General features: G+C 56.6%; 1 protein-coding gene across 1 annotated transcript; it reads left to right on the forward strand.

Annotated features, from left to right (window-relative positions):
- The first annotated feature begins 6,128 nt into the window (after positions 1-6,128).
- On the forward strand, positions 6,129-21,002 carry CCDC197 (coiled-coil domain containing 197). Its single transcript, XM_046007898.1, has 7 exons — positions 6,129-6,434; positions 11,519-11,598; positions 12,904-13,003; positions 14,628-14,801; positions 16,311-16,418; positions 17,559-17,675; positions 20,805-21,002. The coding sequence occupies exons 1-7, from the start codon at positions 6,129-6,131 to the stop codon at positions 21,000-21,002; spliced, it is 1,083 nt and encodes a 360-aa protein (XP_045863854.1).
- The last annotated feature ends 668 nt before the right edge of the window (positions 21,003-21,670 follow it).

Consider the following 21,670-nt stretch of genomic DNA (forward strand, 5'->3'; position numbering starts at 1 on the left):
GAGTGGGCGGAACCAGGGGTGTTTATTTCTCCAGCTCCTCCCCTGCCTGGCACCCCGGTTCTGACCTGGACTCCGTCCGCCATGGCCGCAGCACCTGTCCGGCTGGACTCCGGATGCCCTGCTGGGTCTCGGCGCCCTTGACCCCGCCCACACCTCTACCGGTTCATTGTTTCTCTTTATTTCCCTGACGCGTGTGCCTGCGGTGTTTTGCGGTTGGGGTCGTCAGATAACATATAGGATACCCGGTTCCTTTTGAATTTCAGATAAGCAAGTATAAGTATATCCTCAGTATGGCATGGGACATACTTACACTCAACAATTCCTTGCTGTTGATCTGAAATTCATATCCAACTGTATATCCTGTCTTTTTCTTTCCATACCTGACAGTCCTAGCTGCAGGGCCCTTGATAGATACGAACGTGTCCGGCGGGTCATAGAGTGTTTCCAGGACAGGTGGGTTTGAACCCCTTACCTGTTCCCATGCACAGACAGCACTAGGCTGCTTCTTTCTCAAGATGGGACAGCGGGAAGCTACCCTGGGGACGAGAATGTAGCCTAAAAATGAGACTGACCCAGACATCTCCCCACTTGCTGGCATCGGCTCCTAAAATGTCCCCAGGAGCACACGCAGAGACATCCGGGTCCTTGCTCCCACGAGCAGGTCCTGGCCGTTGGCAGTGACATGGCCCAATTCTCAGCACCTTTGAGGCCATAGCAGAGCCCCGCCACGTCTGACAACCAGGACAAGGACATTTGGAGAGAGAGAGAGAGGGCATTCAAAAGATCTGACGTCCTCCTGTGAACTTCAAACTGGGTATGGAGTCAGATCGAATGCCCTTTCTCTCACTCCCTAACCATGGGGTTCTGGGCCTCAGCTTCCTCAGTGAGCGACAGGCTCGGGACTACACTGAGGCTTGCCCGCCTCCCAAGGCCCAGCCTGTCGTCCTCTGACTTAGGAAATAGTTGTTGTTGTAGCAAATCCCAAAATTTACAAGGGCTCAACACAACAGTGTGTTTCCCACTCTTGAAAATCTACAGGCAGCTGCTAGTCTGCTAGTCTTCGTCAGCTCACGGCTTGTCCGCACCGAGGTGACATGGGGACCCAGGCTGCGTCTGTGGGTGTCTCCACCGTCGCGTGTGCCTTCTCAGGCCTCCGCGCTCGTGTGCACGCGGGGGCGAGCAGAGAGAGAGTGTGAAAGAGGACACAGAGAACGTTCTGTCGGCCCGGCCTGGGAAGACTAGACACTCTTCCTGTTACATCGACCAGCTCGTGGTCCCCGGCCACTAGTAACTTCGGACAGGCTGGGGAACATTTCCTGGCTCTGTTCCCGGGAAGAAGGGGAAACCGTTTCCGTGGTGGCCAGCCGCCTTGGCCCCACTTCCGTGCCCCCAGAAATGACACAACGGACAGCACCTAGGAGGGTTTGCGGGGAGGCCCCATGGGAAGGTAGCCCCAAAGAAACGAGGCTGTGTTCTTCGTTTGGGGCCCCCAGGAGGAGACTAGAATTTGAGTTTAGCCTGTATGTGGGGAGGTAGTGCACAGAACATGGGGTGCAGACGTGAGACAGGAGATGAAATTCAGCAAAGGGCATATTCTCGGGCCGGTCAGCCCTGTGGGCAGCGGCAGCTGCTCGGGACTCTGGGAGCCAGTATGGGATCGAAGCCTCAGAGTCGTCCAGGAGGCCGAGCGGGGTGTGTCTGCTCCTCCCATCAGTCCGTGTTTGAGGGCTAGAGACTCCCTGGCACTTCTGGCCTCTAACGTGGCAAAGGATGCTTGAGCGAGAGCCCCGCCACGGGGGGCTAGCACGCAGGTGCTAGCAGGTGGAGGGCTGAAGGCGGGCACTGAGTCATCAGGGCTGGAGACCCAAGCAGGGCACCCACAATGTCGCTGTACGCAGCAAGTTTGCAAGGGACACTTGATTTCCTTTCAAATGGCCCCTTGAAGGGACAGGCAAGGGTCAGCTCCCATCTGGCAGCCATGTCCATCCCCTACACACCAGTCCGATGGCTCCCAGAAGCGGGGGCAGAGAGTCTGGAGGCTGTGTGGCCGAGAGCTGAGCACTGGACTGGGAGTCCACTGACCCACTCTGGAACCCAGCTCAGCCGCTTCCTGGCTCGAGACCTTGGGCAAGCATGTCATCTCTTCTAGGTCCAGTCCATTCTCTGGTCACTTAATGACACTCACGGGGCGCTGACTGAGTAGGACCTTAAACAGGCTGGGCCCTGAGGATACAGCTGAGGACACAGGCAGCCCAGCCCTCCAGGGCTCACAGGCACTTACAGCTCTGTAAGGGGATCAGAAAAGCAGAGCATACTCCCAATCCATCCTTGGAGGACAAGTTCTGTTCCCGGCAGCAGAGCCTCTCCCCAGTCCCTTGCCTGCTCCTGGGAGGGCGTGCGTGCCAGCGAGCTCCCGATGACGGAGGCGCGCACAGGTTGCTCCTGTAAGATGGGTGTGCTCGCTGCCCCTGGGCTGAGATTCAGGCGAGGGGAGATAGTGGGATGCCTCCGTATTTTGCAGGGCCTGGTACAAAATGAAAATGCAAGCCCCTTGTTCAGAGATCATCGAGACTTTCAAGGCAGCCGCGTCAGAGCCCGAGACTCAGCATTCCTGAGTATGGGACCTCATGGGTCTACAACTCCGGGAGATCTTGCTGCAAAAGAGATTTTGTAAACTGTGAAGGACAGAGCCCGTGGGAGAGGTGGTGACCAACTGAGGACAGCGGGAGTCTGAAGGAGCACAGGGGTAAACGGCCGCCACCCTAAGTCCAAGCCCCATCCTCTGGCCAGAGGCACTGAGTCAGACTGTCCATCCTCAGAAAGGGCCAGCTGGTCCCCTCTGACCTTGGCCAAGGCCCAGCCATGCTGTTCCCGGGTCAGAGGGGTCAGCAGTCTCGGGACCTGGAGGCGCAGGCTGTCTGAGAATTACAGACTGCATTCGGTGATGCCCAAGGACACCCAGTACTGGGAAGGCCTCTCAGGGCCTGAGGACCAGCTGCCCAGTCCCGCCCCCCGCCCCCCCCAGGGAAAACGCTGCGCACACTATGGCACACCCGTGTGTGCAGAAGCCTCTGGTGCCTCCAGCACGCTCAGTGGGGTTCACGGATGGCCCTCCTAGGCAGCCCTCGGGACTTCATCTAGAAACGCTCTCCTGGCTTTGGGAGCTCAGAATCGGAAGGTCTCGTGATGGTCCCAAGGCCATCTCGCTCTGACCTTGCTCTTCATGCCCAGGAGGTCGCGGATGCCCCCACAATCCAGCCTCTGTCCTTAGCCTGTCTCTTACAGCGTTTCCTGTCCCCATCCAGGCGTCAGGGTTCTCGGGGTCTACCTAAGGCCGAGCTCAAGGCCCAGGTTCTTCTCTGCAGCTACTGGGGGAGAATCTGCTTCCAGGCTTGTTCGGGTTGCTGGCAGGGACAGCTTCGGGCAGCCAGAGGACTGAGGTCCCCATCTGCTCATCGCCTATCAGCCGGAGACTGTTCTGCGCTCCCCGGTCTTTGCTCCCTGACCCCTCCATCTCAGCCTGTGAGGACCTCCCTCACCTTGAATCTCTGTCCCACGGCAAATCCCTTGGGATCCCTCTTCCTCTACCGGCCAGAGAAGTTTTCCAGGGCTCCTGCCATTAGATCAGGCCCCCTGGGGGCCTTCACTGACCAAAGCCTCAGCTACAGCTGCAAAGTCACGGGTGGGCCTGCCCATCCTCATCACAGACCCAGCCCCGGGCTGTGGGGTCCGAGCAAGATCTGGTCTCGTCTCCCACTCGGCACCCACCCCCCGTCACCATCCCCATGCTTTCAGGATGCGGCTCGGTTCTCGTCTTCCTCTCGAGGCTACCCCTGCTTGGACTTTGCCATGTTCATCCAGCACCACTGAGACTCCCTTAAAAAAAGATACTAAAAAAGGGCTGTGTCCAGGCCACCCAGGGAGCTGGCAGCAGCCACCCCAGCTGGGGACACTCGTCTCCAAGGCGGCTCGTGTCCCAGAGACTTGGGGCCTTGACCTCCTCTCTGAGTTCAGCAAATAGAGTGACCGCTCAGGGTCAGATAAGCCCATGGGGGAACTGTGGAAAGTGCTGAGTCTTGTCCGTGGGTCAGTTCTGATGGCTAGGGGTCTGATGGCTTTAGGTGGGTGACCCAAAAAGACTGGCCCTTTTTCCAGCTTGGCTGGAGAGCATTCAAGAAGAGGGTCTGGCCTTCGCTAGAAATGGCTGTGGACCCGGAGACTGTGGGCCGGACCCTGGACAGAGTAGTAGGAATAGGAGTGGCTGATTTTTGAGCACTTCCTATGTGCCAGGTGGTAAGTCTATGTGTTTACCCGCTAATTTAGTGCCCATGGTATTTACGAGGGAGGTACTATTGTTAAACCCATTTTACAGAGGAAGAAACTGAGGCTCAATGAAGTTAAGGGACTCGCCGAAGGCCAGACAACTCATGCCTGGAGCAGGGCTGCCAAGGGACATCACGCCTGCTTTCTGTGTCCCTACCGCACCAAAACAGGCTCCATCAATCTGTGCTCCCATGTTAATCACGTGTTTGTGAGAGCCAGAGACTGGGGCAAGAGGAGGGGGCATTGAAGCAGGACCAAAGGAAGGACACCATGGGAGACACTTCTGCCCCTTGCGTAAGGAAGGGCAGATATTCTAGAGGTCAGAGTGACCCAGAGGTGAACAAGGCTACTTTGGGAAGGGATGAGCTGCCTGTCGTTGGATATATGCAAGTGAAAAGACCACTCATTTTGAGGCTCTGCTAATAACAGAGCCTGTACTGAGTGCCCTACGCTCAGCCGTCTGTGGATCCTAATAGCTGTGTCACATAGGCACTGCTCTCCCCATTTGCAGATGAGGAAACCAAGGCTCGAGAACATTGACTCCTTGAGGGCTCTGCAGATGGTTAGTGGGAGGTGTGACTCACACGCTGAGTTGTGTATCTCCAGAGCTCTGCCTGTGCCCACGCGTCTCCTGAGCACCTGCTGGGCATCCAGTACTCTTCTTCTAGATGCTGACACTCCCGTGGGGGTGCTCTCATACCAATCCCGGCCCTCGTGGAGATCACACTCCAGGAAGACAATCCTGAGCAATGAGTACTAAAATCGAACTCAGCGAGAGTGAGGGGAGACCAGGGTTGTTCGACACGGTCAGGGAAGGTCACTCTGAGATGGCGGCACCTGAGCTAGACCTGAAAGGCAAGGAGGAGAAAGCACCGTGAAGGGCTAGGAGAACAGTGCTCTGGGCAGAGGGAGGCACAGGTGCAAAGGCCCTGGGGTGGATCGGGGAAGACTAAGACCAATGTGGGAGGAATGGCCACTGTGGACCATTGAGAACCTGACCAGCCAGAGTTGAAACTTCATTTGTCATTATTGGAGGACTTTTTAAAAAAAGATGTATTTACTTGAGAGAGAGAGCTCATGGGGAGAGGGGCAGAGGGAGAGGGAGAAACGTAAAGACTCTGTGCTGAGCATGGGAACCAACTCGGGGCTTGATCCCACAACCCTGAGATCATGACCGGAGTCGAACCCAAGAGCCAGACTCTTAACCACCTGCGCCACCCAAGAGCCCCTGGAGGAGTTTAAAACAGCAGGTGCGGCAGCCACTAACAGCTGCTCATGAAAACCACCTGTTAAATTTCAGGACTCTTGTAAACAGCGACCATAAACTATTAGTAGCTTGAAATCAGCCACAGTGGGAGTAGTCACGCCCTGGAAATTGGCAAGCACCGCAAATCCTGGCTTTGCCCCCCAGGGCAGCCGACCACCCAACTTTTACCTGCATAGCACTGGTTTTGGGCTGAGAAGCAGGGAGGTTAAGTTTCCTTTTGAAGGAGAGCCCCCTGCTGGGGGAGAACGGCCTGTTGGGGTTGTGTTGGTCCACGTCGGAGAGAGGAGGGTTTGGACCGGGGTGAGCCAGTTAACGGATTTGAGTGATTTTGGAGGCAGAACCAATAAGCCTCGTTGACCGGACCTTCTTTACTGAAGCCCACGGCGAGGAGATGCATGGCCAGTGGCGCTCCTGGAACGTGGGAGAGGTGTAATTTGAGTGCAGGTCTGTGGGCTCCTAAGCCCATTCTGTCCCCTGCGCCTCAGTGTTGCCCCACGTTGCCATGAAAATTCTTGATGGAGACTGAGAGGGAAGGTTCATGACGTCCCTGCATGCGCCCCTCGCCTCGGCCCTGAGTGCCCCAGGTCAGAGCAGCCCCAACCCATACCTCTTCTCAGGAGGGCAGATCCTTCAAGAAGGTCCTGCTCCCACTGGGTACCCTGGGGTCACGGCCAATGTCTCGGTGCTCCCTGCTAGGAGGACCCACCCTTCAGAGAGCTGCCCCAGAGAAGGTCTCAGAGCGTCTGAGGACCTGCTGGGTAATTCCCCCGCTGAGGACCTGGACCCCGCCCTGCTGTCGGGCAAGGAGGAGGGCAGAAGCCAGGCTGGGGGGCCTCAGAAGAGGGTGCGTCATCGCCCTGCTTTCCGGGCCCTGGGCTTCTCTGGCTCTTTGTCTCCTCAGTACCTCGGCCGGGAGGCGGGGATAGGAACAGAGTTCTGAGATCCCATCGCCATGAGGGCGTGGGATGTTAAGCAGTGCGGGGTCTTGGCAAAATCCAGGCAGAATTAATAGGTCATGCCTGCTTCCTTGCACCCACCTCCACCCACGACCCCCCCACCCCCTACCCCTGCTTACAGCCACGCCCAGCCTTCACTCACCCTTCACCCCTTCCCTGAAGTCGCTTCGCCAGCCAACCCCAGAAGCAAGGCTCTTAGCCAGGGTCCTGGCCCAGGGGGTCCCCACCACTGTAACTCCCTTCAGGGAGTGAGGAGGGAGGGACAGGAATCAAAACGAAGGCTGACTGAATGCCAGCTACGTGCCAGGCTCTGGGCTGCTCGCTGTCCTCAGAGTTACAGTGGCAGAAAAGTTTCCCCTCACCTCTTGCCCCTAAAATAAGGCCCGCATAGACTTTCTTCTATACACACGCTCCCACAAACAGAGATTTTTTTAAATAAAAAATAGATGAGGTTAAGCATTCTATGTGGATTATATCATTTCATAATAGGTGTGGTAATGATCTCCACTTTACATTTACTTTTCTTTTTTATTTTTTCATTTTATTTTTTAAAGATTTTATTTATTTATTTGATGGAGAGAGAGGGAACACAAGTGGGAGAGGGAGAAGCAGGCTCCCCGCTGAACCGAGAGCCTGATGCAGGGCCTGATCCCAGGACCCTGGGATCATGACCTGAGCCAAAGGCAAACGCTCAACCAACTGAGCCACCCAAGGGCCTCCTTATTTACCTTTTTTAAAAGATTTTGTTTATTTTGAGAGAGAGAGAGTGAGTGCGTGACACAAAGTTGGGAAGCAGGGCAGAGAGAGATGGCGGGAGAGAATCTCAACCAGATTCTATGCTGAGTGTGAAACCCGATGGGAGGCTTGAACTCAGGACCCTGAGATCATGACCTGAGCTGAAATCAAGAGTCAGATGCTCAACCGACTGAGCCACCCAGGCGCCCCTGCATGTCCCATTTAAACCGGAGGCTCAGAGCGGTTATGCACTTTTCCTAAGGTCACATAGGCGGTACCCCTGCTTGGCCTCACTCTGCATCTTAAGCATCACCTACATCTGGCCGGGGGCTGGTCTTGTCCCCCTTGGGGACATTTGGGGTTGCAGGCCAGGCAGGGTTGGAACTCTAGGCCAGAGGCCTGATCTGGCTATCCATTTGGCTGCATTGGGAGATGCAAGCCCTGGGGTCAAATTCCAGCCTCAGGAGTCCTTGTTAAGGCTTAAAAACATGAGGCTCTATTACCATTTAATTGTGGCTCTGCCCTTGAAGTGTACCCCCAGGTTTCAAGGTTCTCAGTTGTCTGGAACAGACAGCCTTGTCTTGGATTTACCTCCCCGACATTCCAGGGGAGAGAGGAAATCTGGGGGGGTCTGAGACCTGGCCCCTCACCAGCTGCATCCCCCAGCCTTTCTCCACCTGGATCTTCTTATCTGGTTGAAAGCTCCTCGCAGCCTCCAACTTTTCCCCTCATCAAGGAAGCAGGGGTGGGAGGCGAGGTCTGAAGCTTGCTGGGTGAGGAGAGGGGTGGGGAGGGGAAGCGGAAGAGTCAGAGTCCAGCAGAGGCTCTGAGGCAGGCTAAGGTGTAGAGTTAACAGATTCTGGAATCTATAGGCAAGAGTTCAAATCCCTGCAGAGCAGCTAGGCCCTGGGCCCGAGCTCAGAAGAGTCCATTACCAGTTTTGGGTTCCCACTGTTGTCTTGAAATTCTTAATTTTTAAAAATCAGGAGCACCTCCCTTTCAGGTCGCACTAAGCTCCATGAATTACGGAGCCAGTCCTGCCACCAGAGATTAGCCCGGTGTCTTGGCAAGTTCCTTTGCCCCGTAGACGCTCAGTGTTCTCCTCTGCAAAATGGAACCACGCTTCCACGAACTTGGAGGAACTTCTCGAGAAGTAAATGAGAGACTCCAGGTAAAGCGCCAGGCAGCAGGAGATGATCACAGTCAGTCCCTGGTAACTGCAGAGTCGCTCTTTAAGGCCTGGTAGGGAGACATATTTCCAGAACTGCCACAGTTTGTCTCCCAGCCTGGTGTGGGTATGGGACCCTTGGGGCCCAAAATAAAATCCTTCCTGGGAAGTAAATTGTTCCACCAAACCCACAATCCCCTGCCTGTGGCCATAGTGGGTCCACTGGTTTAGGGCCCACACGAGATGGAGATGTGGTCCTAGGGTTTTCGATCCCAGAGAGAGAGACCAGGCTGCTCCTGTGTCTGCTTAGGGCCGGGGGGGGGATGGGGCACAGGCATCTGCCCTTGACAGAGGCACGAATGGAGTCTCTCTGGGAGCAGCCCCCCTCACCTTATGTCCCCGCTTGTGGGATCCCCATGGGATCAGCATCCGAGTCCCAACAGCCCACCCTCCCAGACTTTCTAGATGAACAGTTCAGCTCAGCAGTTTCCCAACAGCAAGGCCTCAGGCAAGTTTCTCTCTGGGCCTCAGTTTCTCCCCTGGGAAAGAACCGCTTGGCCTCGTGGCATGCTGCCTGACACTGGGCCCTGCATGGAAAGCACTTAGAAGTGTCCTGACAATGCTCACCCCGACTCCGAGCCCGCGGGCACGCTCCAAAATGCCGATCTGACCAGGCCACTCCCTCAGCTGAGCCCAGACTCCCCGGGGCCTCCCTGGGCCTCCGAGTGCGGCGCACCCGCTCCGCACCCGCTTCCCAGCCTCCAGCCAAAGGGGGGATGTGCTCTGGGCAACTTCCAGCCGCCGAAGCAGCGCCTACGATGATGTGCCTGTCCGTCAAGCAGAGGGGCGGGCACATGACGAGGCTCAGCCAATCGGGTGCCTTCTCTGAGGCCCTTGCTTCTTGGGTACGAAGGCGCGGATGGCAAGGGGCTAGGGGAGGGCTCCTTTGGGAGGCATCCCCCTGAGTTCCCGCTGCCTGGATCTCCAGGGCTGCCCTGGGCCCTTGGGCTCCACGGGCCTGGGTCTTCGGCTCTGCTGATGCTGTGGCCTCCGGCGTACCTGCCCCGCGGCCGTCGTTGCCCGGAGAAGCTGTTGGTTCCTGCCGCAGGCACGCGGAGAGCCCGGCCGGTGCACCGGGACGGCTTCTCCGGTGGCCGCCACAGCCCCTCTCCCTGACCTTCTCCTCTGGCCGCGACGCCGTTTGTGCCCCCGAACGTTCCCAGCTGCCTCTCCCGGGAGGACCCTTCCCCTCCCTTCCCGGCTCTTCCTGTCCTCGGGGACCACCTCCGGCATTGTCGACGCGGGAGGACTTCCTCCAGCCCTCCTGCCCCTCCCCAGGCGCGTCGGGCTCTGGACGACCCTGGGCCGCAGACCTCTGTGGGCACCGGCTGTCCCCACGCGCGAACGCGGGGCCCGAGCCTTCCTGCCTCCGCTGAAGCTCCTCAGATGTCCCAGAGGTTCTCGGACCATGGAGGCCGACAGAGACCGCGCCCTTGAGACCTGCTCAGGTCAAGGAGGGAGGAGCTCCGGGCCGGCAGGGACTGGCTCCGCCGCCCGCTGATGTGTGTGCCCCCGCATAGGTCCCCATCCCCGCCCTGCCCAGCGCCCTTTCAGCTGTGCCCCAGGCCCCTGGCGCTGCCTTAGTCTCCGCTCCAGCCCGGCCCGGGCTCCTCCCTCCGCCTTGGCCCTCACCCTGCTCCCTCCCTCCTCCCAGCATTCTTCTCAGTGAACCCCATCCTCCCGCGGTGACTCCCCAGGCTGCCCTCTGTGGAGGCCCTGGGTCTGACAGATCGGGGGTCCTTTGTTGGGGGAAGGCCTGGACAGCTAGTTGGAGCATCAGGGGTGGGCAGCAGGCCCAGATCCCCCAAAGGTCACAGGCCCACAGACTCCAACAGCAGGTACCAGGGCCAAGCCACAAGGCGGGGGCAGGTCCCAGGTTGAGGACCTGAAGCCTCCTTCACCTTGCCCCCTGCCCTGCCCTGGGCCAGCTGTGGTGCTGAGCCTTTACCGGCTGCTGAGTGCCCTCGCTGGGGAAGGGCACAAGCTCTAGCCGTCCACTCTCAGGCAGAAGGAGGTCACAGGGACATGCCATTGGGATCTGGGGAGCCCACCAAGTAGGGGTCTTAAGAATGACCAGCCTGAAAGAAAGGACAAAAAGTATCTCGAGTCCCCCCTGGGGTCACCAATGCCTCTCCCCCTTGTCTTTGGGAACTGAACCAGGGAGGCAGGGGTAGGCCACGGAGAAGGTGACTCTTTACCCACAGGGGGGTCCTGCAATGGACAGAGACTAGCATTATGATGTCACGGCCTGGTGGCCATGGCTTGGAGCTCCTGGAGCCTTAAGGGAGTCAGCTGGGCCCCCTCCTCCTTCCCCATGCTGCTTGTACCCCAGAGTCATACTCAGGGCTGGAAAGGCCCACCACGAAGCCCTGCCCCTTCTCTCCCTGCTCCGACCCCTGTGCTGTGGCTGGTCCAGCAGATGGCCAGTGAATGTCAGGCTTAAGGAGACGTTCTTCTCCTTTGGGTCATAACTGGGAACAAGATTTGGGCAAATGGTCCAGGAGATCTTCACAAGTCCTTGTGGAAACTGCCACCTTCCCAGCCTGACCATGAGCTCATTCAAAGTGTCTGTCTCAGCCTCCACTCTCCTTTGATGAGCCCTCCACACGCTCAGAATATGTGATGTCACTGAAGGCATTAATGGGTGGGGGCAGGTGGGTAGGAGAAGCCACCAAGTTGTCCCCGCCCTGTGACACTGTCTTCTGAGCCAGACCCAGCCCTCACCCTGGAACGCTCTCTGGCACCTGTTGGAAGACCCCCGACGTCGGCTTCAACGAGCCTCAAGTTCAGATCCAGCCCCGCTGTGTGTCCCTGAGCGGGTCACAGACCCCTTCTGAGCCTCTGTTTCCTTTTCCACGAACTGGGAACGTGGACTGGCTTCCGGGAGGCCATTGGGAAGGTCGGGAGAGAGAGTGCTGACCAGTCTTCTCACCTAGCCCACGTGACCCTGGTCCTCCTGTGCAGCCAGAGTGGTGAGGGGCGACGCTGGTGGCCGGGGACACCAGCCAGGGGGCTGGCCCGAGCGTTGCCCGCGACAAGGACAGGGGCCTGCAGGAGCTGTTGCAGGAACTCAGCCAGCTCCAGGCAAAGTACGAGAGGTCTCAGGCCCCACTGGGCCCCGGCCCATGCCCAGGAGCACCCTCACCAGGCTAGGTGGCTGGGGCTAAGCGAACAGCAGGGCCAAGCAGGGAAGGGACAAGGCGGGGAGCAATCCCTGGAAACAGGAGGGGCAGCGGTGGGGAGGGGGTGGGGGCTTGGCTCTGGTCCTTGGAGCTCAGATCTTGGGCCCTCCCAGGCCCACTCGGGGCTTAGTCTCCCATCCCGGAAGCAGGGCTGTGGGGGACCATCCCCTGCACCTGTCAGTTCAGCCCCTCTCAAGTCAACCACTGAAGCTGTCAGCCGCCCCCCCCCCACCGCCTCATGGGGTGACCCTGGCCCTCACCCCTGGGGCTTTTATGGGGCGGCCCATCAGTTTCGGGCTGCCCCATGAAAGCCTGAATCAGACGCAAAGGCCGTGGTTGTGAGCGAGTTTGTGGAGCAAAGCTCCAAGCTTCCCGTCAGACCCTGTCAGGGCTTCCCGACCCCACTAAGGGTTAGCCCCACGTTGTGCAGGGTCCACACGGCATTTGTAGGGAGAGATGGCTTTTCCCTGCCTTTTCCAGGACCGTATGGATGAGAAAGTGAGGCCCGAGAGGCGGAGAGGCCTGCCCTGGGTCCCCGAGCAGTCATTCGGAGACTGGGAAGTCCCTGGAAGCTCTGCCTCTGACTGGGGCAGGTCCCACGCTGCCTCTGCCCTTGACCACTGACCTTGCCTGGGCACAGAGCAGGCGACAGACTGGAGATTCAGCTTGCTCAGGGGCTCGCCTGAGAGTCAAGCATGGCTGGGCAGCGGCACGTGGTTGTCTCCCCTCTGGGGGGGCTGGGGTCCCCAGTCTCTCACTTGCCATGTGCTGGGGACCCCACCCCGGTCCCGGCCAGCCTGGGTGGGAGGGGCTGGCGTTACCGTCGCTACAGATGGGCTAGCCAAGCACAGAGCGGAAGCACCTGGCCAGGTCACCAGCTGGTGGTTGGGGGGCGGGGCGCAGGGGGACTCAGCCCGGCCTCTAAAGGAGGCTCTGTAGGACCCCACTCCACACCAGGAAGACCGGACTCCCCTCTCCCTGGTGCTCCTTCCTCACGCCTGACCACGGCAGTTCTTTGAACTGCTTGTGGCTCAGTTTCTCATCAGGACATGGGGTGGGGAGGCTTAAGCCAGCCGCCCACGGATGGGAGTGGGGGTGGCGAGCCCGCCCAGTGTGGGTCCGAGCCAGAGATCCACGCAGAATGGCCTTGCAAGAGGCCATGACCTCGGGGACTCTAAACCCTGTCTTGCTGTCCCTGAAATGTCTCTGCAGGCAGAGGAAGCTGAAGAGAGATGTCGAGAAGCACAAGCTTTTTGAAGACTATCTGATTAAGGTCCTTGAGATAATCCCTAAGGGTATGTATGCCGGGTTCGTCTCAGGGGTCACCTCCCAGCCTCGGGACTAGGGCACGTTGTGAGACTTGACCTCATCTGCAGAAGGAGGACCCACAAAAGCCGATGCCACAGGGGTACGAAAGGGGACAGGTGCCGAGTGAGCCTGCCCTGTGAACCCCAGCGCCACCAGAGCTGCTGGTGTGGCGGGCGGAAGTTCTCGAGGTCCTGGTCTTTTCCTCCCTCCCTCCCTCCCTTCTTTCCTTCCTTTCTTTTTAAAGATTTTATATATTTGACAGAGAAGGAGAGAGCACAAGTGGGGAGCAGCAGGAGAGAGAGAAGCAGGCTCCCCGCAGAGCAGGGCTCGATCCCAGGACCTTGGGATCACAACCTGAGCAGAAAGCAGTCGCTTAACTGACTGAGCCACCCACGTGTCCCCAAGGTCCTGGTTTCTCGATCTGTACAAGGGGAGCAGCACCCATTATGCAGATCAGATGAACATTTCCTTCATGAGCCTGTAGCCCAGAGCCTGGCATTCAGCGAACACCCAGTCCATGTTAGCTAGGATTGCTATTATTTTGTGTATCTTTGTTTTGGGGCTTTTTTTGTTGTTTGTTTTGCTATTATCCGCTAAAATTACACAGACACCAGAAGTGGCCTTTGTGTTTTGTTTTATCCTGATTAGTACCAGAGCCTGTTGTTGTCAGTGCCAGAAGCTTGTTAGGAAAGGGAAGGCGATCAAACACATATTTTTATCATCATTATCTCAACATCACCAATAATAAGAATAATTCTTACCATTTATTAACTACCACCATTTATTAATGACTATCAACTAACTTTGTGCTCACCTCTTTGGAAAACTTTTTTACCCCTCTGTGTGAGCATCTGAGAATTGTGTTACCTAGGCTCAGAGAGGTTAAGGAACTTGCCCAAAATGCCCAGCCAGGAAGTGGTGGGGGTGGGTCTCGGACTCTGGTCTGACTTCAGGGCCGCTGCACTGAATGCTGTGGAGCGGTGAGAGGCCCCCCCCAAACAGTCCTGGATGTCAGGGAAGGCTTCACGGAAGAGGTGGCCTCTCATGGGGCTCCAGTGAGTTCAGCAACGGGGAACAGCATTGCAGGCAGAGGGAACAGCATGAACGTAGGCTGGAGCCACAGCCCTGCAGGGTGAACTTGGGCATGGTGCGTTCCAGTGTGCTGCGGCACCAGAACTTGGCAGGGGCTGCTGGGAGATGTGACTGGAAGGTGGAGTAGCACCAAAAAGTTTTGAGCACTGCGCCAAGGAAGGGTGAAGGCTCCAGGTCCTTGGAGACCATCTCCTGTCTCACTGGGGCTCCTGGCTCCAGAATCTGGGTTCTTGGCTGGTAGGGCACCTTTCAAATGTTAACGCATCTCTTGATCAGGCAGGCGATGGGTGAGGGAGCTGGCCAGTTGCTGGACCCGTCCTGCTGTCCTGGGCTAAGCCCCGCACGGGCTCTTCTGGTGCCTCTCATCTGTGGGGCTGCCACTGGAATTGCAGGGCCTCGGCAGAAACCCCGCCCCCACTCCCGCCACATTGGTGGCATCGCCCCGGCAGGGGACAGGTGAGGGCTGGGCTCTCTGCACCTGCTCCTCCCACCACGGCATTGTCTCCCTAGGCCACAATGAAGTGCTCCTCCACAAGGAGGAGCCAGAGGAACCAGACAAGGCCCTGGTGGGGGCCATGGTGGAGCACTATGGTCAGCTCTTCACGATCAGCCAGGACATCCAGGAGCATCTGGAAGCCTTCTCCGAGATGAGCCGGGTCTTCCACCAGAGGCTGGAGTCTCTAGAGGAGAGCCACAGGGCTCTTATCCCGGTAACAGCTCTCTGCACCCTGGTGTGTCGCCCTTAGCCCATAGGACTGGGGGCAGAGGAGTCCCCCTGCCTTCTGCACCTCCGGGGAAGGCTCAGAGCAGTGGTGGGCTGCTGGGAGGGTCTGGGTGGCGCTGTCACTCCAGAGCCTTGCTCTGGATCCCTTTCTCTCCCCTTGTGCTGGCTGACTCGGTCTTTCCTGAAGCTTGGCTTATGTTCAAAAGGCGTTCTTGGTGGGAGAAAAGAAAAATTCTAGACTCAGACAGACCAGGTTCCAATTACACGTCAGTCTCTGACTAGCTGCGTAACCCTGGGCAAGGGTGGCCCCTCTCTGAGCTTCAGTTTCTCTATCTGTCAAATGGCGATGCAACCTAGCTCATAAGTTGTTATGAGACCCGGAACGGTGCCAAAGTGCCCCAAGAAGTCACCTCTCTTTCCTTTTTGGTTAATCTTACAATAAACAGAACTTCGGCCAGGAGGTCCAGGCACTCCAGCCAGGAGAAAGTGCCCAGGCAAAGGCCTGGCTGAATGAATTTGCATCCTGAGGCCCGGGGGGGGGCGCGCAGGAGGGGCAGGGGACCTGGATAGGAAGGCAGAGGGTGGGTTGATTCTTGCAATGGACCACTGTGTGACGTTTGCAGAGAGTCTCTGCCCTCTAGTGGCCGCACTGAAAACCTACACCACCTTGCACCTTTTTCCTTCTGGAGAGCCAGACCCTTTAGAATTGCGCAGGACGGGGCTAGCCTCAGTTTACCCGCTTTATCTCATTTAAATCTCATGCTGGAACCTGGAGCTAAGTGCTTTAATTCCTAGGGCTGAGACAAGGGGAGATGAGTCAGGTGAGCAGGTGCTGATTGGAGCCCATCTTAATGTAAAATTTTAATATTTTGTCCATCGTGGATACTTTTATTAACTTTGATTTTCTAAAAACATTGGATTAAGATATTATTTATCTTCATTAATTTGTCTTCATTTTAAGCATACGCCGAGTGTTCCTCCACCACCTTAAATTTCGCATCTCAGACCCAGTTTCTCTCTTCTTTCCGCTTTCCATGGGAGGAGATTAAGATGCAGAGAAGTGAGGATACCTGCATATGTCCCGGGTCCGAACTGAAGCCCCACGGGGCCTCGGCAGGGTGCGGCCAATGCAGCAGGAGCCGGCTGGGCCACGGGAGGCCGACCACGGCCTTGCTCCGCATGCCCTCCTAGCAGCCCCCGGGGCCGCAAGCGCACAGACTCTTGGCTCTGGTTACTGGAGGAAAAGGGGCTCTGGGGGCCATGAGTCCACATTCAAACCTCAGTCAGCCTGGACATGCCTTTTCGGGCCTTTCCTGGTACCTTGAACAGCTGGGATGCCCAGAGCTTTCCCCTCCACCCGCCCCCACCCTGGGTCAGCACCCCCCTTCCCCATCCCCCTCCCCCCTGCCGGGGCTGTGAGCACCTCTGGACCAAGCCCAGGGCAGACGCCCCAGCAGAGTTTGCTGCACCGGGTGACACGCCTCTCCCATCACAGAGCCTCAAGATTCGGCTGTGTCAGCTGCAGAAGCGATGTCATCATGAGTGGAAGCTGTGGGGGTTGGGACATCGTGTCACCTCCCAGAAGGACATGGACAGCTATAATGTGAGTCTGATCTGCGGGATGGGGGTGAGGGCAGGGCTGGGGGCTGCTGTCTCCTCAATAAGCTCACCCCCCACAAACTCACACACCCCACACTCACACTCCCCCCCCCACTCAGCCCCCCCACACACACACACTCACACCCCTGACAAGAACCAGAGCTGGGATCCCCGCCCAGTCCCAGGGCTTGGCATAAGCTGGGTGCTTGCCCAGTCCTTCTGTATAAAGCCTGTGGTTAATAACAGAACAGTGGCATTTAAGTGAGTGGTTACTAGGCACTATCTTCAGTAATTCCTACGTCTCCATGGTCGTCCCAGGCAGTGCTTAGGCCCCTAACCCAGGACAGACCTCATCTGGGACAGGCACTCCTAAATGCTGGCGGATTCTTACCTGTGTCTATTTCACAGATAAGAAAAGTAATGTTCAGAAAGAGTAAGTCATGGCCAAAGTCTAAGACCAGGGGCCAGGATTTCTGGGCTTAAGCCCTTGAGCTATTCCTTCCTGGCCTTTGGAATGGGGACTGGTTAACCTCTGGCCCCTGGCTCCTTCCTCACTAAAACCAGAGCCTCTGACCTCCCAGCCTCAGGGGCTGCTGGGAAGACACCAGGACCAAGGCCTGGGGCACACTCCACCAGGACAGTGTGGCCAGCAAATGCAGGGCCTTCTCAGTCGCCAGGGGATCCTAATTTGGAAGACATGAGGGTTGGGATCTACGCGCTGCTGACCTTCAGCCAAGGGGGTTAGAGAGGGAGTAGACTGCCTACTGTTTATCGAGCCCCTTCTGGATCCTTCTCTTTAAGATGGGAAGCAAGGCCACCACCGCTGGCTACAGCCCTGAAGACCTTAAGTCTAGGACTCTGGGGCTGCCCAGATTGAGGGGCTCCAGGTTCCCTCATGACCCTTCCCAGGCCCTGCCCCTGGTGTGGCCCGCAGGACCCTCTGGGAAGTTGGTTCAATGTCCCTCATGGCAGGGGAGGATGCTCGGGCCCTGGAGTTGGGGGATGCAAGCAAGGCCCTCTGGGAGTAGGGCACAGAGCAGGCTGAGAAGGTGGCTTTTCCGGCCAGAGTGAGCTGGGGATCGGGGGGCGGGGGGTGCTGGGAGAGGACCAGAACCTCGTCCTCCTCCACCTTCTCCTCCTGCAGAACCAGCTGCTCAACGACCTGCAAAGGATCATCAACAACATGGTCCGGCAGTGCGCCCCCTCCGCCCACCGTGCGCCCGAGAGCATGGGCCTCTTCTCGAAGCTCAATCTGATTCGGGTGAGGCCTCCCTGCCGCCCCAGGCTGGTCTCCAACCTGAGTCCCTCCTGAGCCGCAGCTCATGGTGCAATCACGTTTAGCCCCCGTGCGCCCGTCCGTCCATGGCTATGCAGGCTCCTGCGGCAGTGGGTCTTGGGGTGTCCGTTAGTCACTCAACAAACGTGGAACGAGCTCCCATTTGATGCAGGATCAGAGGCAGCTGTAAAGGAACTCCTAGTTCTGCCTGGTCTTTCTTTGTGGCCCCACCCTGGCACGTCACACACACACACACACACACACACACAGAGTCACACGGACGTTCATGTGCTCTCTACATGCCTAACGTTACACGTGATACACCCGCAGACACACACAGATGCCCAGGGGTGTGGTCACACATTCACACTCGCCTGCACCCTGGGAGGACACATTTCAATGACCAAGGGAGCCTCTTCAGTGGAAGCCTCAGACTCTGGATCAAGTCCCCTGAGCTTCCCCTTTTCACTGACCTCCCCCCCCCCCCCCCACCCCCGCCCCGGGACCAGGCCCCGCCCGCCAGACGCCTATGCTGCAGTACAGAGAGTGTGTCGGCAGACTGGCTTCTACTGAGCACAGAGCATGTCTTCATTCTTTTCTTTTCTTTTTTCTAAGATTTTATTTATTTATTTGACAGGCAGAGATCAAAAGTAGGCAGAGAGGCAGGCAGGGGCGGGGGGGGGGACGCAGGCTCTCTGCTCAGCAGATGTGGGGCTCAATCCCAGGACCCTGAAAACATGACCTGAGCCAACGGCAGAGGTTTTAACCCACTGAGCCACCCAGGCGCCCCCTTTCTTTTCAATAATACCTTTACTGGGACACAATTCCCGTGCCATAACATCTTCCCCCTTAAAGCACACACTTTCAGGTTTTCAGTTCAGTCAGAGCCTGGCAACCGTCACTACTGCCCAGAAGAGTTCTTCGCCCTAAAAGGATACATTCTGCACCCGGTTTCTTTCCCTTAGCATAATGATTTCCAGGTCGATCCCCATCATAGTACGAATCCATACCTCATTCCTTTTTAGGGCTAGATAATACGCCGCTGGGTGGACCAGATCCACTGAGGGACCTTTGGGTTGTGTCCGGGTTTTTTGGCTGTTGTGAATAACGCTGCTGTGAGCATTCACATACGGGTTTTAGCGTGGACATGTACGTTCCGTTATCTTGGCTAGATACCTCGGAGTGGAATCGCTGAATCGTATGGTAACTGTATATTTAACATATTGGGAAACTGCCAAACTGTTTTCCAGAGCGGCTGCGAGATCCCACGATCCCACGATCAGCGCGCGGGGGTTCCACTTCCTCCACATCCTGTCCACACCCGGTATGGTCTGTCTTTCGTAACTCAGCCATCCCATGGGGTGTGAAGCCCTATCTCACTGGGATTTTGCTTCGTGAGCCATTGGCGACTGATGAGGCTGAGTGTCTTACACGCGCTTATTGGCTTTTAAATCTCTTCTTTGAAGAAACATCTACTCAGATCCGTTGCCTATTTCTAAATCGGATTATTTGGGGTTTTTTAATTTGTTGCGTTCTAAGATACATTCTAGGTAGAAGTCCCTTATCAGATATATGTGTTTGCAAATATTTTCTCCCCTTCTGTGGGTTGTCTTTTCATTTGATAGTGTTCTTTGAAGAACAAGAGCTTTTAATTTGGATGAAATCCAGCTCAGCTATTTTTTTTTTCCCTTGGGCTACTTGTCTTTAGACAGCACAACACAGCACATTGCAAAAACTCTCATCCCAAGTCACGAAGATTTACATCTAAGCTTTCTAATAAGAAATGTATAGTTTTTGCTCTAATATTTAGGCTTATGATCCATTTTTAGTTAACTTGGGTATACGGTATGGGATATAGGGTCCGATTTCATTCTTTTGCATAAAGATGTTCCGTAGTCCCCATACCATCTATTGGGAAAAGACCCTCTATCGTTCCCCCCTTGAACTGTCTCCTCTCCCTTGTCAAAATCAATTGCCTACAAACATGAAGGTAAATTTCTGGACCCTCAATTCTACTGCATTGGTCTGGATGTCTATCCTATGCCAATACCACAGTGTCTCGATTACTGGAGCTTTGTAATGATTTGTAATTTTGGAATGAGGAGATGGGAGTCCTCCAACTTTGTTCTTTTTTTGAGGTGGTTTGACTCTTCTAACGGAGCATGTTTGGATCATGTGAAGCATCACCACGAAGCTCCGTGGCTGGGTGGGCTTCAGGCATGGTGTGACCCGAGGCTCCCTGGATCAGCCAGGACTCACCCTTTCCGCGCTCTGCTGTGGGCCATCCTCAATACTGGCCTCGCTCTAGGTCACAGCTAGCCCTCCTTACTTGAGGCAGGCTCAGGGAGAACGTCCAAACACAAGATGCTCCTTTCCTCTGGAACACCAAAGGGGCGAGTCCCTGCCCCGGGGTTGCCATAGCAACAGCCCACAGTTGGAAAGCCTGCCTCTCTGTTCGAGGACTTCTCAGGAGCTCTCAGACAGCGTCAGGGCTGCTCCGCGGCACGGCTCCAGGGACACCATTCACGCTGTTGGCATCCCCTGGGGCACAACTCATGTTATTCATATTCACGTTGTGATATGGTTTCGTTTTCAATAAGGGCACATTTGTCTAAATAGTCACACCGCGTTAATTTCATCTTCCTCCCGAGAAAAAGGAAGAAATTACACGGTGATGTCAGGGGGTGCCGGGGGTCTCCTGCAACAATCACTCAACCAAGACTTACTGAGTCGCCCACATGTGCTCAGCGTTGTGCTGAGAAAAGAGCTGGAAGTGGAAGGCCTTTAAGAAATGAATGCCTCTCAGAGGGGCAGACAGGGTGGGCTTCCCGGAGGAAGCAGTGAAAAGAGGCGAGCAACTGCAATCAGGAAGCCACAGCAGGACTTGGACTCTGTCGTCCAGCTTTGCCAGCCCTGGGCTGTGCAGCTCCAGGCAAGTCACTTAACCTCTCTGAGCCTCAGTTTGCACAGTGGCCAAGAGTCACTGATACCACCTCCTTTGCAGGGCACTTGGGAGAGTTAATGGAAGTGTAGGTAGCCTCTGATGGTGCTTTGGTCCTTGGGAAGGGAGCGCCAAAGCACCGGAAGGTGAGAGAAATTTCTTTTTCCCCCCAGGAATTTATGTTGGACAAAATGGAGACAGTGAAATTTATCTCACTGCTCATGGAACCCGGAGTATGCTGGTCAGGGGACCGTCTCAAGAACCCCAGAAGATACCCCAGCTCCTTCAGGAAATGCCCAAGGGATCAAGATTCGGTCCCCAGAACTCCCCTTCCAGGCACCCAGACTTCAGAGTGCTCCAGCTCGAGCTGAGCCAGCCAGCGGCCATGCACGCCCCGCCAGCATCAAGACCATCTTCCTTCCTGTCCAGCCTCTTTTTCTTACCACAGCCCCCCCACCAAGGGGGTGGGAGGCAGTCTGGGGATGGGGGCACTGTTCCCCATCCTGGGGGATTAGCAGGCGTGGCGGCTGGGACTGGGGAAAAGAGAAGCGGTTCCTGGGTTGCAAGCAGCAGTCAGGGGGGAGGTCCCCGGTTGGAGGCTGCATGCTCACAACCAGCGGCGGATTTGTCTAAGAACTTGGGATAGATGTTTAGGAATATCCGAATCACAGGAACTCTCCTACAGAGCCACCCAGGGCTGTAGAGGGCATGGGAGCGCCTCTTGCCCACAGCTGATCGGGGAGCATGGCAGACCAGGGAGCACAGAAGACTGGGGGTATTGGGTTTGTCTCTTGGGGGCACCTCGTCACTGGTTCTCAGAAGCTGAATACCGAGTCAGACCTCCTGCCTTCCCAAGGGTCCCAGAGCTGCCTGCAACGAATGCTGCTCTCAGAGACACCTTGACCAGGCAAAGGCCCTCTCCAGGCTGCTTTGCCACCTGCAAGATTGGGTGAGAGTGTGTCTACGGGGGACCCCTCCCTAGTCTGACGTTCTTAGGCCAGGGCGGGGACAGCCTGGTCTACCTGGAATGCCCTGGTTT

This window comes from Meles meles, chromosome 6 (assembly GCF_922984935.1).
Source record: "Meles meles chromosome 6, mMelMel3.1 paternal haplotype, whole genome shotgun sequence".
NCBI lineage: Eukaryota > Metazoa > Chordata > Mammalia > Carnivora > Mustelidae > Meles > Meles meles.